We start from the raw sequence: 17,328 nt of genomic DNA, 5'->3' as shown, positions 1-17,328 counted from the left end.
TCTGCCCTCAGGGAGCCTCCAACTGGCTCCTAGGACGGGAGGCAACCTGAGAAGGTAGCATCGCTACAGAGTGGCAGCAGTTCCAGACATCAGAGCTCCCTGGACCCTGGGCATGCCTGTCCAGTGAGGTTGGGGGCTAGGCTCTCAAGGGAACACAGAGACCCTGAGCTGCTGGTGATAGTCCCAGTGTCGTACCACACAGCGGTCCACTTCCCACAGGTCCAGCTGCCTTGCTGGGAGCATCCCTCTAGGACTAGCCTGTGATAGCATCCTCATGCAAGAGTTTTGTGAGTGGGCAATTCTCGCCCTCCTTTCTGCTTCCTCTGGGGCTACAGCTTCAGCCCAGGGCTGATGGTTGGGTGGAAAGTTGGAGTTGGGATGTACCCCCAGTTGGTGATATTTCATGGCACTCTGGAGAATATCCAGCCAGCAGTTTGGTTCAAGTAATGAGATGTCAGGGTGCGTGCATCCATCTGTGCATTTCAGATGTGTCCTTCCCCAGTGTCTGTTGCTGGGGACTCAGGGAGCACAGGGTAGGGTGTGGCCATGAAGAAAGGAGATGGACGATGGCATCTGCCATCCATCGCTGCCCAGTACTTAGTGCCTGGGCACCAGTGGATCTTACAGGGGGCCATTTCAGAAGCAAGCAAAAGTCCCAGAGAAGATGCACCACTGTCTGAGCACTTGAGTTCTGGTAGCTCTGGCATCAGCCTGCAGGGGTTTGCTGTCCTTATAGGTAGTTCTTTCTGTAGCAGCTTGTCCAAGCCCTGGTGTTTTACCGATCGGTGCCTCATATAATGCCTAGCCCAAGGCTAGGCCCAGGTTTCTCCCTAGGAGACTGTCCATCTGCAGGTGTTTAGAAGTGTCCATTCTGGTTTGTAGTCCCCTCAGGACACGTTGACTTAGAGGTCTAGTGCACTCCAGGACTCCCCCTCCCCGTATCCTGCCAAGAGCATTGGTTAAGAGCATGGGCTTTGGAGTCGGAATAACCAGTTTAAATCCAGACCTTGTGACTTACTAGCTCTGACCCTGGATGCTTTTTAAGAAGCCTCTTGATGACTGGGTGCAGTGGCGCATGCCTGTCATCCCAGCACTTTGGGAGGCCGAGGCGGGCGGATCACTTGAGGCCAGGAGTTCAAGGCCAACCTAGTCAACACCACGAAACTCCATCTCTACCAAAATTATGAAAATTAGCTAGGCGTGGTGGTGCGCACCTGTAATCTTAGCTACTCAGGAGCTGAGACAGAAGAATCACTTGAACCTGGGAGGCGGAGGTTGCGGTGAGCCAAGATCTGCCCTCCAGCCTGGGTGACAGAATGAGACCCTGTGTCAACAAAAAAAAAAAAAAAAAAAAAAGAAAGAAAGGAAAAAAAGCCTCGTGAGCCTCAGTTTTCTCATCTGTGCAATGGGGGAGATAACGGTCTCCTCCTCATAGAGTTGGCATAAGGCACAAATGAGACCACGCGGCTGGCTCCCACCTGGTGTGTGCTGAGTGTTTGCCATGCAGTGGGGTCCTCCTGCCTGTGGTCCTCTCTGACGCTGACCTTCATCTCAGGTGACAGGAACTCCCTCGAAAGGCTTTGATGAGAAGGCCTACCTGTCGGCCAAGCAGCTAAAGGCTGGAGAGGACCCCTACAGGCAGCACGCCTTCAACCAGCTGGAGAGTGACAAGTTGAGCCCGGACCGGCCCATCCGGGACACCCGCCATTACAGGTACGGCCTTCATTGTGTCGGTGGAGGAAGAAAGGGTGAGAAAAGGCCAACATTGTTTAGTTTGTCTTATTTTACATGTATCTAAGAAATGAGGATGATTTCCTCAGACTGTGTCCAGTGATTTAGACATTCAAAAACCCTCACGCTCTGTTGTTTTTTTATCTGACCTACTGAGGCCCTGCCAAGACCAAGGAAACTGCTCAGCTGGGGCCAAGGAGGCCCCGAGGCACTTCAGTCTGGCGTCCCAGCAGAAGTGACCTGGGAGGGGACCAAAGGAGGTCCGTGGGGGTGGGTGAGCCAGGCGCTCTTGGGGCCTTACTGCTGGTGCCTAATGTGGAAAGAGTCACAGCCCTGCCCATTGCAAACAGTGGGGTGCTGTGCCCACCCCATTGACCTACCTTTCCTCCTGCACCACAGCCCCACCTCCTCAGCAACTCCCAGAAATGCTTCCCAGTCTTGTTCTTAGTTCTCCCCGTGTGGTGAGGTGGGAGAGGCGTTAGACCAGGACCAAGGAAGCCTCCACTCTCATCCCAGCTCAGTGTGAGTGACCAACCTTAAGCAAGGCATTATTAGCCCCTCTCCAGGTCTAGGCCCTTGTGTGTTCTGTCTAGAGTATGAAAGTCACCATCTGCAGTCTTTCCTCTTCCTGCTGTCACCTGCAGGAACAGTCTGAGTTCCTCATGCTGAAGCACCACCCTCCCCTCCCTGTGACCTGGCCTTACCCACCTTTCCCCCAGCACCTGATAGTCCTGAAGTCCCGGACTCCTCCCTCCTTCCTTCCTTGTTTTCACATGTGCTGTTTCCTCTGCCCAAACGCACCTCCTCTGCCCCACCTACCCTTTGAGCTACTTGGCTCACTTCAAGGACACTTGGCTCACTGTCCTCTCTTCCATGGAAGGCTCCTTCCCAGCCCCGGCTAGGTTGGGCCCCTCTTCTGCGCTCTGTGCAGACATCTCACAGAACGATCAGGGCGCTGTTGGAGCTGACCCACCGCTGTGCCTGCAGCTATGTGCTCAGAGCTAGGCTGGGCCTCCATCTGGTCCTGGTTTGAGGGTAGGAACAATGACTTGGATCAAGGTTGCTTTTACTTCTGAAGCAGCTACTCCACAGCGCAAAGGGTATAGGTGAGGTGAGGGTACGAGAGCGCCTGGTTCTAGCACCTTCCTTGTCACTCACAGACGCATGCCTGAAGTCCAGGGTGCTTGGTAGCCTGTGCAAGGTGAGATGAACACAGGGCTGGAGGAGCCCCAGACCTCAGCCTTGCCGTCCTGTAACGCCAGCACTGTCAGCCTCTAGAAACCACTCATGCAGCCAAGTAAGGCAGTACTCCTGGTACGCAGCAAGGCCAACACCAGGTCTGCTGGCCGTTTCTGGGCCTCAGAAGTTCTTTCTCACCTAGTCCTGGGCAGTGTCCCCTCCTGTCTGCCTGTACCGCAGAAGAGGTTACATCCACGTAGCTCCACTTGGAGGCCTTTCGTGGGCAGCCCCAGCCATGGCCGACCTAGTTCCAGGGTCTGGAGGATCTGCTGGCCCCGATCTGTAAATTGAGGGCTTGTCCTGGGTAATCTCTGTTCACCCTCCAGCTTACCTGACTCTGAACCTTCTCAGGTCCTCACTGAGAAACTTAAAGGGGGAATTGCCCTGGGGGCTACGTAGATTTTTAAATGAGATGCTTTAAATCCAAGGTAGTGGGGGGTTGATGAGGTGCCGTATGCTGCTGCTGGGCCCTCTCAGAAAGCTGAGGTGGGCCGGGCACGGTGGTTCATGCCTGTAATCCCAGCAATTTGGGAGGCCGAGGCGGGTGGACCATTTGAGGTCAGGAGTTCAAGACCAGCCTGGCCATCATAGTGAAACCCCATCTCTACTAAAAATACAAAAATTAGCGGGGTGTGGTTGTGGGCACCTGTAATCTCAGCTACTCAGGAGGCTGAGGCAGGAGAATCTCTTGAACCCGGGAGGCAGAGGTTGCAATGAGCCAAGATCACAGTACCGCACTCCAGCCTGGGTGCCACAGTGAGACTGCGTCTCAAAAAAAAAAAAAAAAAAAAAAAGAAAGCTGAGGTGGCTCACGGGGTGTGTGTGCATGTGTGTGCACATGTGTAGGGAAGCAAAGGACGTGCTGGCTGTGGTGGGCAGGCCTCCCACCATGATGGGGCCGATTCACTGGTAGGATCTGCTCTTCCTTGCAGCCCTGCAAGCTGTAGTGTCCGCTGGACTCCAAATTGTCAGGTTCATTTCTGGTCCAGTCCTCAATCTAGGGAGCCCCCTCCAGGGGAGCAAAGGGACATAAACCACATAAGACAGCCCGAGGAGGATCACAGAGAAAACCCCACGAGCTCCAAACTCAAAACTCAGGGCTGGGACAAACCCCTTTAGAGACTCCTGGCTCCTGGGAGCCAGATAAACCCCCATCCTCAGGGACATCAATACATCAATCCCAGAGGCATACATGGTGGAAAGGGTTGGAGGGGGCCAGTGGGGAGGTCAGGTTCACCCTTCAGATGGGGTGTGGGTGGGTTTGCCCCCTCCAGGGAGACGTCGCTGTCCCGATTCCCTTCTTCCTGGGCACTGGATGGTTGGGGAATCAGGACAGAGGACTGGGGCCCTGGAGGTTAGCACTGGGAGGGTACACACTTAGGAGGTATTTGCTGCTCCCAGCACACCCCAGCTCAGCTGGCCAAGCTCACTCCCACCCCCACAATTAATAGGCCCTTGAGCAGCATGGTTTCTTAAGGGGCAGAAGGCAAATTTCCCTCAGCCACCACTACCCCACACCGCCTCTCAAGGAGAATTATTGCACAGCCTCTCAAGATTTCCCCCAGGGGGTCCCAGGCTAGTGGGACTCCCGCCTCTCTGACCCGGTCTGCTCTGCAGGGCAGGAAACGGGCCTGGGAATTCGGGCTGTAAGCTGCTGTCAGTAGAATGAATGCCATAATGAAAAAATGGTCACTGCTGGAATAGTCAGAGAGCAATTGTAATAAAGAAGATTGCTATGAAAACCAGCAATGGAGGCCACCTTCCAGCACCCCAGGAGCGCAAATAAATGCATGCACAGAAACAACAGGGATGAAGTCTGGCAGGAATGAATTGTTTTCACTCCCTTTCTAGAGGAGAGGGAGCCAGTAGGCCAGAAAATGTGGTGTATATGGATGGCTGGGGAGGGAGGGGGTGGCGGGAGAGGCCTTTGGTGTCTTATCAGAGGCTTGTTTCTTCCAGGGGACCCAGGACCCCCAGAGGAGCGAGACTGCTCCCCAGTCCATTGTCTGCAGCAGGGCTATCAGTGTTGGGCAGTGAGAGGGAGAAATTCCCGGGCAGCCAGGGTAGGGGTGATTCCTCTGCAGATGCACCAAATGTCCTGAGGTGGGAGGAGAGAAGGAAGAAGGTCCAGGGTATCAGGACAAACAAAGAGGTGGTTTTCCCTTTCACATATCCCCCCTACCATAGGACAGAGAGTTCTGTCTGTGTGGTCAGGGCTGTATCCTGGGGCCTGGTGCTGTACCCTCTGGGGGCTCTGGATCCCTGGTAAAGAGCCCTCAGGCCTTGGAAGGTCTCCCAACCTGCTGCTTCCTTCCCAGGACCCCAGGATGGGTGGCGTCTGGGCTCTGGGCCAGTGTGGGATACAGCATGGGGGTAGAGGGGCGGGGCCTCTGGCCTGGCTTTGGGTGTGCCTTCTCTGCCTCGCAGAAGTATTCTCGGGTACAATAGACTGGACAAAGAAAAACCTTGGCCTGCCCTGAGGATGCCCTCATGGCTGGCTCTGACCTCTGCTCCCTGCTCAGCTGCCCGTCTGTGTCCTACTCCTCGGACCTGCCGGCCACCAGTGTCATCATCACCTTCCACAACGAGGCCCGCTCCACCCTGCTGCGCACGGTGAAGAGGTAAGTCCAGCCATGGGACTGTCATCTCAGTGGCGCTGGCAGGGGAGGACATTGGGATCGTCATGCGCTGTGGCCAGACAGCATGAAGCCAGCAGGTGCTGGAGGCTGAGTGCTGTACTTCTGAGAAGGTGAAACTGGTGAATCAGGGCCAGGAAGACCCCAGAAGTCCAACTGTTAGAGGAATGTGACAGTCAAACACCAGGTCAGGTGTCCAGGACAAGGGCAGAAATGCAGGTGTAAGGAGCTGAGGGAGGCCGGGCTAGACAGGAGGCCTCAGGAGGGTGATGGAAGCCCAGCAGTGTCTGTCAGTGTCAGAGACAGGCGGATTGGAGGTAGATTCTTCCTGTTAAGCCTGGGCTTGTGGTTAAGTTGAACTCCCATCTCCCCATTTCCTTAATGAACTTTGACAAGAATGGGATTCAAGTAGGAGCGCCCATGGTGCTGGCCCTGGAGCTGGGCAGCTGGGGAGTCCCACGGCCCAGGGAGGGGTAAAAATGGGAAGTGGTTCCTAAATCCAGGCTCTTTCTGTTTCCACTGCTACTCTAGTGTCCTGAACCGAACTCCTGCCAACTTGATCCAGGAGATCATTTTAGTGGATGACTTCAGTTCAGATCGTGAGTAGTCACCTTCCTTTTTGCAGCTCTCCATTGCACCCTCGTCCCCTTTTCCCCAGAACACCAAGGCAAGCACCCCTGAGGTTGTCCCGACCATCGTTGACACCTTTCTGTCCCCGGCAGGGATCCTGTCTTTTCTAGGACCCTTCCCTGGTCCTGTTTCCTGGTGTCAAAGGAGGGGAAAGAAGGGTGGGTGTTGCTTTGGATGGGGCACTTGTGAGATGATTTTTTTTTTTAAGTAAAGAAAATCAATAGCATCCTTCATTATTTCAACTGCCAAATGCAGATGCTAGCTGGGCTGGTAACCACCCCCAAGCGTGCTCTCTGGTGCTCCCTGAGGTGGAGTGGAGTACTGCCGTAGGTACAGGCACTCTTCATTCTGGCCTGAGAGTGGGGCAAGGCAACTCTTCGGCCAGTCATGATGACCATACCCCTTCCCCATTCCCATCCCCAGCCCTTTCCTGGGCTTGGTATGGGGCAATTTTCATGGCAGTCAAACCACTAGTGGCCTGATGCCCATGTCTAAATGAGCTTGCCTTCCTCTCTACGTCTTCAGCGGAAGACTGCCTACTCCTGACCAGGATCCCCAAGGTCAAGTGCCTGCGCAATGACCGGCGAGAAGGTGAGTCCTTGCACCCTGGTTCCTACCGAGGGCCCATCTTGGTGTCATCCTCTGCACCTCCCCACTCTCTCGGTGCTGTGGCACACCAAGCCAACATGGCCCTGCTGTATTCTTGATGGCTGGGACCAGGCTCTGCAGAAAACTCTCCTGCTTCCCAGATCAGCCCCATCAAGGCACAACTGGAGGCAAGTTGCTCCATCTCCGACTGCCTTAGCTGTCTCTCCTGAGAAATGGGATAAGACCCATTCAGCCTTGCAAGGTGATTGTAAGGATTACATGAGACAGGCTGTGTGGAAAGGCTTTGAGAAAAATCCAGAAAAATCCAGAAGCATAAAGCAGATGTGACCTCACTTCCAATCCAGACATGTTTTGGAGTAGCAACTATAGCATGGCACTCTAGGGGATACGAAGGAAATACAAAGTGTGGTCCCTGCCCTCGGAGGGCTACTACATAGCCAAGGGGTCAGAATCCACTGCAGCCACAGGTTGGTTGTGGTTGTGTATGAATAGCATGGAGATCGGAGGAGAGCTGGAGTGAGCAGGGAAGGCTTCCGTGGAGGAATGGGCCTCAACAGGGTGTGGGGGCATAATGAGACAGGTAAAGGGTAGCAAGGGAGGGCATGCCGGCTTGTGCACTCTGCAAGCAAAGGCATCAGTCGGGTATGGGCATGTGCAATACTAACAGCCCCTTTCCTGAGGGCTCCTCCCCTGCGGGCATCCACTTTGTTACTTTCAGTCCTTGTACTCAGCCCATTGTGGCCGTTGTACAGACAAGGGAACTGGGGTTTAAGGAGCTTCAGCGATTTGCCCAGGGTGATGAATAGAGCAGCCATGGTTCCAATCTGTCGGGCCCAACCCAAAGGCCAGCCTCCTCACCTCCCTCTACTCATACTCCCTTCCTGCGAGACCCCAGGCCTGGACAGCAGGGGCAATGGGTGTAGTGAATTGAGATAACAGAAGACCTTGGAAGCCAGAAGAAAGCATTGACTTCATAAGGCAGAGGTAGCAGGGAGCCACTGAATTTTAGAGTGAGAGAGGGATGTGATAGATATGTTTAAGATAATCCCAGCACTTTGGGAGGCCCAGGTGAGCAGGCCACTTGAGGTCAGGAGTTCAAGACCAGCCTGGCCAATGTGCTAAAACCCCGTCTCTACTAAACATACGAAAATATCTGGGTGTGGTGGTGCATGCCTGTAGCCCCAACTACTCAGGAGGATGAGGCAGGAGAATCACTTCAATGCTTGAACCCGGGAGGCAGAGGTTGCAGTGAGTCAAGATTACGCCACTGCACTCCAGCCTGGGTGACAGAGCGACACTCAGTCTCGAAAAAAAAAAAAAAGAGAGAGAGAGGAAGAAAGACCAGTCAGGCCAAGGGGCCACAAATATATCAGTGACAGAGACCTTCAAACCGGAATGGAAGTGGCCAAAGTTAAATGCTTCCCAAGCCACTGGGCTGTAGGTACCATCAGGTCTGGGAATATGCTGTCCCTGGATTTGACAACAGTAAATGTAAATTTATGACTAGAGGCTTTGTAGACACTTTTGGGGTGGAGACTGACGGGCTTTTGGCTGGAGGGCAGGCTGGTAGGCAGCTAGAGGCAGAGTGTGGGGCAGAGGCATGACTAGGGAAATGTCTCCAAGGAGCTGCTTATGCTCAGAGCTCTAAGAGTAAGGCCCTTCCCTCCCACAGCTCACAGGGCTGCATGGCCACTTTGGCAGGGGCAGGAGAAGCTGGGCCTCCTCCCTCCTGGCCAGGCGGGTCCCAGCCCGGAGCAGAGTGCTGCCCAAAATGAGGCTGGTGAGGCTGTTGGGGGCCAGGCACAGAAGAACAGAATCTGACGTGTGTGGGTCCCCCAGGCACAAGCTCTATCCCTGTTGTCTTGTTTGATCCTGACAGTCAGGGATTATTATCTCTCTGCATCTTATAGATAAGAAAGCTGCGGCTCAGAGTGGTTAAATAACATGCTGAAGGGAAGGGAAGGGGCTGCCATACAGACTTCAGCCTATCTTAGTCTCGAAGATTATCTCCATGCTACACATAGGGGTATGGCTGGAGGGGACCACCCACAGGTTCTCATGGGGAAAAGTTTTGTTTTCCGGTTCTCCTTTAGGATCAAACTATACTTTATTGCCCTTTCCATGCTCTAAACTGTGACTGTTCATCAATGTGTCCCTAGAGCCCAGTGACTGGCACATAGAGGGCACTCAGGGTGTGACCCTGGAGTGGTGGTGGTTGATGGCTGGATAAGAAGAAGCAAGGGAGGGAGGCAGGAAACAAGCAGAAGTACAAAGACAAATCTAATCACAATAACTCACGAAACCTCAGCCCCTGAAGGGGAGGAGAGCCCTGGGACTTTGGGGGACAGGTGGGAAGCCAGTTGGCCCAGTCCCAGCACCAAGCCCTGTCTACTCCCCTTGCAGGGCTGATCCGGTCCCGAGTGCGTGGGGCGGACGTGGCTGCAGCTACCGTCCTCACATTTCTGGATAGTCACTGCGAAGTGAACACCGAGTGGCTGCCGCCCATGCTGCAGCGGGTGAAGGAGGTGAGCCACCGTCTCTGGGGAGCTGGGAGTCCTTGGGGACTCAGCCGCTACATTCCCGCACCGAGGCCTATGGGACAGTCTTTGAAGCTGGGCAGGCATCGTAGGAAGCCCAAATAGTCTACTTCCCCCTGAGTGACTTCACCTTATTGAGTTTTCTCATCTGAAAATGGGGATAATTGTAATAATTATCCCATTGGGTTATTGTGAGAATGAAATTGGATGAAAGCCTGGGTGAGCTACAAAGCTCCTACTATAAATGGGTGTTGTTTTTCTCCTGAGAGCGTGAGGGTCCTGTGCTGGGAGAGCTTTTGTTCAGGCTGGGAAGCCCTTGCAGGAGGGAGGAGAGGATGCTGTTCTCAAAGAGAGGGGAGGGTAGGAGGGCCCCTGCCACATACCTACTGCTCTCCAGAACGGGGAGGATTTTGGACAGATGGCAGAAAAGGATGAGATGATTACAACCCGACCATAAAAAGACAAATAACCCAATTTAAAACTTGGCAAAGGGACCTGGAGCAGTGGCTTACCCCTGTAATCCCAGCACTTTGAGACGCCAACACGGGCAGATCACCTGAGGTCGGGAGTTCAAGACCAGCCTGCTCAACATGGCGAAACTCCATCTCTACAAAAATACAAAAAGTAGCCGGGCATGACGGCGGGTGCCTGTGCTCCCACCTACTTGGGAGGTTGAGGCGGGAGAATCACCTGGTCCTGAGAGGCAGAAGTTGCAGTGAGCCAAGATCATACCACTGACTCCAGCCTGGGCAACTGAGCGAGACTCCATCTCAAGAAAGAAAAGTCAGCAAAGGATTTGAGTAGACATTTTTCCAAGGAAGATATAGAAATGGCCAATAATCCTAGGAAAATATGCTCAGCATCATTAGTCATTAGGGAAATGCAACTCAAACCCATAATGAGATGCCACTTCACACCTACCAGGATGGCTAGAATCAAAAAGATGGACAATAACATGTGCTGGCAAGGACATGGAGAAATAGGAGCTGTATCAGGCCATTCTTGCACTGCTGTAAGGAAATACCTGAGACTGGATAACTTACAAAGAAAAGAGGTTTAAGCGGCTCACATTGTATAAGCATGGCACTGGCATCTGCTTGGCTTCTGAGGAGGTCTCAGGGAGCTTTATTCATGGCAGAAGACGAAGGGGGAGTAGGTACTTCACATGGCAAGAGTGAGGGCAAGAGAGAGTTGGCTAGAGGTACTACATACTTCTAAACTAACCAGATATCATGAGAAGTCACTCACTATCACGAAGACAACACCAAGCCATGAGCGATCCACCCCCATGACCCAGACACCCCCAACTAGGCCCCATCTCCAACCTTGGGGATTACATTTCAACATGAGATTTGGGTGGGATAAATACCCAAACCATATCAGGAGCCTTCATATATTGCCGGCAGGAACGTAAAGTAGGGCAGCCATGTGGGAAGGCAGTCTGGCAGTTCTGCGAAAGTTTGAACATAAGTTAGTTACCATATGACCCAGCAGTGGAGCTGCTAGGTGTATACCCTAGAGAAATGAAAACATATGCTCACACAGTAACTTCAGAGCAGCACTATTCAGAATAACTGAAAGGTAGGAAAAATTCAAATGCCTGTCAACTGACGAATGGGTAAATAAAATGTAATGTATCCATACAACAGAATTATCCAGTCATTAAAAAAATGAAGAACTGATTCATGCTGCAACATGGATGGACTTTGAAAACCTATGTGAAGTGAAAGCCAATCACGAAAAGCCATACATTATATGATTCCATTCATAGGAAATGTCCAGAATAAGCAAATCTATAGAAATAGCAAGTAGATTGGGTTTCTTATTGGGGTGGTGAGAATGTTCTGGAACAAGATAGTGGTGATAGTTGTATAATCTTGTGAATATACTAAAAACCATCAATTGTGCACTTTAAACCTGTGATTTTATAGCTCAGCACAAAAAAGTCTATAAAAAGGATGAGGTGAGGCCTTCCACAGAGCACTGAAAAACCATCAAAGGTCTCCACCATTCAGCCCCATCTCAGGCTTCCCTTATCTTGATCTATGGTGGGAACTGAGGGGTACAGCTGGATTCCAAGTTCCAGACAAGAGGACTTGGGGGGCGAAAGCAGAGTGGAGAAAGAGAAGAAAGAAGAGGCTCTGTTCCCTGTCCCCCATGGAGGGCGAAAGATGAAAAGGCTCATGAAGGGTGATGAAGTTTTGCATGTGGTATATGACGTAATCTACCACCCAAAAAAAGAGGCCAGCAAAATCAACATTATTCCTCAAGGTTTTGGATTTGGATTTGTGTTCTGGGAGGTGCTGCGGGGGTGGTGAGTCTGACCTTGTAACAGTGGATGTGGTATGAGAGGGATAGCACCCAGATTACGTGGGGACCACGGAGCCCCTGCCCTCCAGCCACTAGTAGTCCTGTTGGGAAGACTCAAACAACTATTATACAAAGGTAAATGATATTAATAAAACAACAGTTCAGACCAGAAATAGAAAAGCCACCTCAGGCAGCACAGTGAGTCACTGTCCCAGGAATCATCTAGGCTGTCATTGTAAGAGCAGTTTAAAAGAGGAAAAAATCCTTCAGCCTGCAGCAGTCAGGGAAGACTTCATGGAGTAGGTGAGATTCTAGCAGGGCTCAAAATGGTGTGTGAGGAAGAGGCTGGGAGAGTACACGGGAGCCAAATAGGAACATCCAGGAGCTTGGGTGTGGTGATGCAGGACAGCTGCCAGGAGCCTACCAGGGTTGAGGGGCAGCCCTGGGCATACCCTGCAGGAAGTGCTAAGTGCCCCATGTCTCAGAGTGGCCTTCTCCCCAGAGCAGGCAGCTAGGCCTTTTTCTACAGAGGAGTCCCAGGCCTCACACCATCTCTCTCCTAGGACCACACCCGCGTGGTGAGTCCCATCATTGATGTCATCAGTCTGGATAATTTTGCCTACCTTGCAGCATCTGCTGACCTTCGTGGAGGTGAGTTCTACTCCCAGGGATGGGGCTGTAGACATGAAAGGAGGTAAGTGAGGCTAGGCAGGCAAAAACCCTTGCTTGCTGCTCTTTCCAGCTGTGCCAGAGAGCCTCATGCACACCCCTTCCACCACCTCCAAAGAGAAAATGAAGAGGGATTGGGTGCAGCCCTGGGACTGGGGACAAAGGAGCAGCACTGGCAGTTGCAGGCTTCTGGTTCAATCAATATCAGAGCCAGACTAGTCTCTCATCTTTCCCTCCCTCCAAATATTGACACTTTCTTCCCAAATGCTTCAAGCCTAGGGATCATGGTCACAAGTCCTGGCAGAAGACCATGATGTAACAGCTGTCTGGAGGATGGGGAGTGGGGATCCCTCGGCCTTGCATGACTTCCTAACACGTGAGCCCCAGAGATGGTCAAGACCTGTGCTGTGTATGGCAACTATCAGCCACATTTGGCTGTTGAGCTCTTGAAATGTGACTAGTCTTGAAAAGTGACTAGTTGGAACTGAGAGTGCTGTGGGCATAGAAAACCCACCAGGTTTCCCAGACTTAATGTGAAAGAATGTAAGATAACTCATTAGTAATTTTTTGTATTGATTACATGTTGAAATGATAATATTTTTGATATATTGTATTAAAAATATTTCATCCAAATTAATTTCATACATTCTTTTTCTGATGTGATTACTAGAACATTTGAATTACGTATTTGGCTTATATTTGTGGCTTGTATTATATTTCTTTTGGACTGTGCCAGGTTGTTCGGTACAGTAGATAATAGCCACCTTTGGCTACTTAAACTTACATTAATTCAAATCAAATAAAACTTAAAAGGCAGTTCCTTAACTGTACTAGCCACATTTCAAGGCTCAGTAGCCACAGGAAGTTAGTGGCTACCGTATTCGACAATGCAGATATAGAACATTTCACCATTGCAGAGAGTTCTATGGAACTGTGCTGCTCTAGAGAGTCTGGTGCTGGGAGCTAGTGGGCACAGTGGATTTCCCATTTGGGATCTGGACTCCCAGTATATGGACCCAGCCATTGGTTAGATCACGAGTCTGGGTGGGATTCTGAAGGGAGCCAGGCATTTCCCCTTTGGGAAATCACCTCAGGGCTTTGGCACTGGCAGCTGCCCCTGCCTGGAATTCCCTTTTTCCAGGTATCTGCATAGATCTATCCTTCATTCAGGTCTCTACTCCAAAGTCACCAAAGAGCCTTTCCTGACTATTCTAACTATAATATTAATAGTATGGGCACTCCTCCTTTTTTTTTTTTTTTTTTTTTTTTTTTAGTGCTTTCATCCCAGCAGACATAGCCTCCATTGATTTATTTATCTTTGTAGTTTCTGTCTTACCCAGTAGATGGTACACTTCCTGAGAGGAGGGGCTTGGCTCATTCCGCTTGAAGGAGGGACTGCACGAATAACCCAGGGCTCTGATCAGGGGAGACTCCGAGGGGTGGTGGAGTGAAGGGGCTCAGCAGCCCGCAGCTCTGCCCTGAGCGCTGTCCTCACCTTGCTCTGTCCCTTAGGGTTCGACTGGAGCCTGCATTTCAAGTGGGAGCAGATCCCTCTTGAGCAGAAGATGACCCGGACAGACCCCACCAGGCCCATAAGGTCAGGGCTGCTGTGGGCTCTGGGGGACCCCTTCCTTCCCTGGGTCAGGGGCCTGGGAGGCTCTTCAGAGGCTACATCGGTCGCTTGGGCTCCTGAGGTGCACTGTCAAGTGCTGACTCTGTTCTGGGCCCTCAGAGCCTGTCTGCAGGGACAGGGCAGACAGAGGCCACGGGAACAGATGTGGGGGGCCAGGGAGCTGGCCAGTGACTCTGCAGGGAGGGATCTAGAGGCTGATGGTCTTGGGTCCCGGGGCCATCTAAAGGGCCTCCTTGCTTCTCCAGCTCATGTGTTGCCTCTTCCCTCTCCTTGCTCCCAGGACGCCTGTCATAGCTGGAGGAATCTTCGTGATTGACAAGTCCTGGTTTAACCACCTGGGAAAGTATGATGCCCAGATGGACATCTGGGGAGGAGAGAATTTTGGTGAGTTGGGAAATAGTGACAGTGAAAATAACCGAAGCGGTAAGAACCATAGCTAACCCTGAGGACCTGATCTAAGGACTTCACACACATGAGGTCTTTTAATTCTCTCAAGGACCCTCTGAGGTAAGTATCATGATCTCCATTTTACTAATTTTAAAATCCAAGGCACGGGCCGGGCGCGGTGGCTCATGCCTGTAATCCCAGCACTTTGGGAGGCCGAGGCGGGCGGATCACAAGGTCAGGAGATTGAGACCACAGTGAAGCCCCGTCTCTACTAAAAATACAAAAAATTAGCCGGGCAAGGTGGCGGGCACCTGTAGTCCCAGCTACTCAGGAGGCTGAGGCAGGAGAATGGCGTGAACCCGGGAGGCAGAGCTTGCAGTGAGCTGAGATCCGGCCACTGCACTCCAGCCAGGGCGACAGAGCGAGACTCTGTCTCAAAAAAAAAAAAAAAAAAAATTAAAAAAAAAATAAAATCCAAGGCACAGAGAAGTTAAGCAATTTGTCCTAAGCCACACAGCTAGTAAACAAAGAGGTTCTGTTCAGGGGGACCCTATGGTCACATGACTGGACATGTGTGTGGAAGAACACACAGCTGTATCACAGACCACAGCTTACACATGTGGCTGCTTCCCTACCAGCAAGGCTGGGAGGTGTGTGGGAGAGGGTGGTGGTGAGATGCTAAGTAATGGAGTCAGATGGCCTGGGTGCAAACCCTGGCCCTAGCACCTGCATGCTGTTTGGCCCTGGGCAAGTTAAAGCTCTTTAAAGTCTGAGTTTCCTCAAGAGGTTGTTATGAGTACTAAATGAGGTGATGAGTTAAAGGCAGGTCACAGTGCTGGTGGTCACTGTCATGAGGCAGTCTCTAGACTCAGAAGGCACAGGAAGCTGCCCCTCCCTGCCCTGAAGCAGAAGTGAAGGAGACAGAGGTGGGGGCAAACTGTTCCAGTAGGGAGCTGGAGGGGCTGGGCCCTCACACACTTGCTTCTCAGACCATGGTGTTGGGACCACAGAGTACCAGGGAAGGGTTACCAAGTGGGATCGGAGCCCAAACTCTGGACTCCATTATGTGTGGGCTGGCAAGCCAGTCAACTCTTTGAATCTCAGTTCCTTCATTTGCAAAACAGGGTTGCATGTGAGATGGAAGTTAGATAAGGGTGAGCATCATCAGTTAGGGTCCTGGCGGAATACGGAAGGCGCACCCAACGTGAGTGTTTATTAAAGGCCTTATTTACAGAGTGCAGGCAGGATAGAGGGAACCGCAGGGACAGCGCAGCACTGGGCAGGGCTGTGAATTCTGGGAGCTGTAACCACCCCGATGTCTGAAAGACAGGGTAAGGGAGCACCCCACGATGGAGCTGTGGTCATGGAGCACATGCAGCCAGCCCATGGCACCAGGTGGAGAGTGTCAGGGCTAAACACTCACCCTCACTCTACCCCAACCCCGTCATCTCCTGCTGGTGCCTCCCTGTCTGCCTGAGGAAGGGAACTCCGTGGCGCAGCCCTCAGGGGCGGTCTCACAAACAGTGATGTGGAGATGGGGGCGGTAGGGAGCACCATTCTGGGGTCTCCAGGAGCAGGGGCATGTACTTGGTGGCCTGTTCTTGCCCTCTTGGTGGACCCAGCCCTTCACAGAGCCCTGTCCCACTGCTTCCTTCTTCTTCCTGACCAGGTGTGCTGTGCAGTAACTAGGGCTGGTGGTATCTCACCCATCTGACAGGTAGAAAGACTGAGGTGGATGCTGCCTTCCACATTGCAGTCTGGAAACTCCACGTGTAACGGGCATATGCAGCTCCTTTACCAGAGCCACTTATGTGTTTGTGGGATGTTGGCAAAGGCACAGTCTATGTCTCCGAGATGTTAGGAGCAGGGATTCTTTAAGTCTTTCTCCCTGATCAGGAAAATAGCAGTGAGGGGGCTTGCAACAGGCCTGATCCCGAATCAAAACCAGCTGGAGTGGGAATGGGCATGGGACTCCCCCTGCTTTGTAACTTGCTTTTGGAGGCTGTTTCCAGGCAGGGTTTGGAGGAGTAAATTCTGGGAACTGGGGTGTAGTGACCCCTCCATTCTGACCACTTTCATGTGTTTTGGGTCCAAGTGACCTGCTTTGTGTCCTCAATCTCGGCCTGAAGGGCTTTGGCAAAACCAGTTTCCTGTGAAGACTTGGAAAATGGGAGACCCACAGGCTTCTTGCTCTGCCTCCAGAGGCCTTTTTTCTTTTTCTTTTTCTTTTTCTTTTTCTTTTGAGGCTAGAGACAGAGAAACAAGTGAATGATCAAATAGCTCACTTCAAACTCTGCCTGAGGCAAGGGCTCCGTGGTTGGAGAACTTGAAAGGTGAACCACAGAGTGGTTCTGGCGAGGGTTTTGTTTCTTAGAAGAAATTCAAAGAAATGTCTAGGCCAGCTGCAGTGCTCAGACGCTCAGCCGCTGGAACGGGTTTTGAGCTCGGAGACTCCTGTCGCTGGCGAGTTTGAGCCTTTTCTTTTATTCCTTTGTTGAAGGAAGGGAGATTCCCACACCAAGATGTGTTCTTTCGTCCCCAAAGAATTCCAACTCAGGAGCCCAGAGGCCACCTTGAGTGTGGCTGGCAGATGTGCAAACTTTGGGATTCATGTTGGGGATCCTTTTCAAACATAAATTATGTTGCTCCTGTGCTCAAAACCTTGCAAGGATTCTCATGTCACTCAGAGGAAAACCCAAACTCCTTACTGGCTACGAGGCCCTAAGGTATCTGCCTTTCCCTGCAGCCACACACCTGCCCTCACTTCCCACTTATCCCACCTGCCTCACTCCACGTGGGCTGCACGGCCTCCTTTCTTTTTTTGTTTTTTAGATGGAGTCTTGCTCTTGTTCCCCAGGCTGGAGCGCAGTGGCTCAATCTCAGCTCATTGCACTCTCTGCCTCCCAGAATCAAGCGGTTCTCCTGCCTCAGCCTCCTGAGTAGCTGG

The 17,328-nt window shown here is 52.0% G+C and overlaps 1 protein-coding gene across 1 annotated transcript in view; it reads left to right on the top strand.

The window, feature by feature from the left end:
* Positions 1-17,328, top strand: part of GALNT16 (polypeptide N-acetylgalactosaminyltransferase 16) — a 94,863-nt gene that overhangs the window by 58,343 nt on the left and 19,192 nt on the right. The window contains exons 2-9 of the mRNA XM_023230190.2: positions 1,556-1,713; positions 5,493-5,591; positions 6,138-6,205; positions 6,762-6,827; positions 9,249-9,370; positions 12,256-12,343; positions 13,874-13,958; positions 14,275-14,378. Coding sequence (XP_023085958.1) covers positions 1,556-1,713; positions 5,493-5,591; positions 6,138-6,205; positions 6,762-6,827; positions 9,249-9,370; positions 12,256-12,343; positions 13,874-13,958; positions 14,275-14,378 — 790 coding nt within the window. The remainder of the gene's footprint in view (positions 1-1,555; positions 1,714-5,492; positions 5,592-6,137; positions 6,206-6,761; positions 6,828-9,248; positions 9,371-12,255; positions 12,344-13,873; positions 13,959-14,274; positions 14,379-17,328) is intronic.

This window comes from Piliocolobus tephrosceles, chromosome 6 (genome assembly GCF_002776525.5).
Source record: "Piliocolobus tephrosceles isolate RC106 chromosome 6, ASM277652v3, whole genome shotgun sequence".
NCBI lineage: Eukaryota > Metazoa > Chordata > Mammalia > Primates > Cercopithecidae > Piliocolobus > Piliocolobus tephrosceles.
Note: the sequence above shows the minus strand (reverse complement) of the source record. Positions and strands in the feature narration are given on the sequence as shown.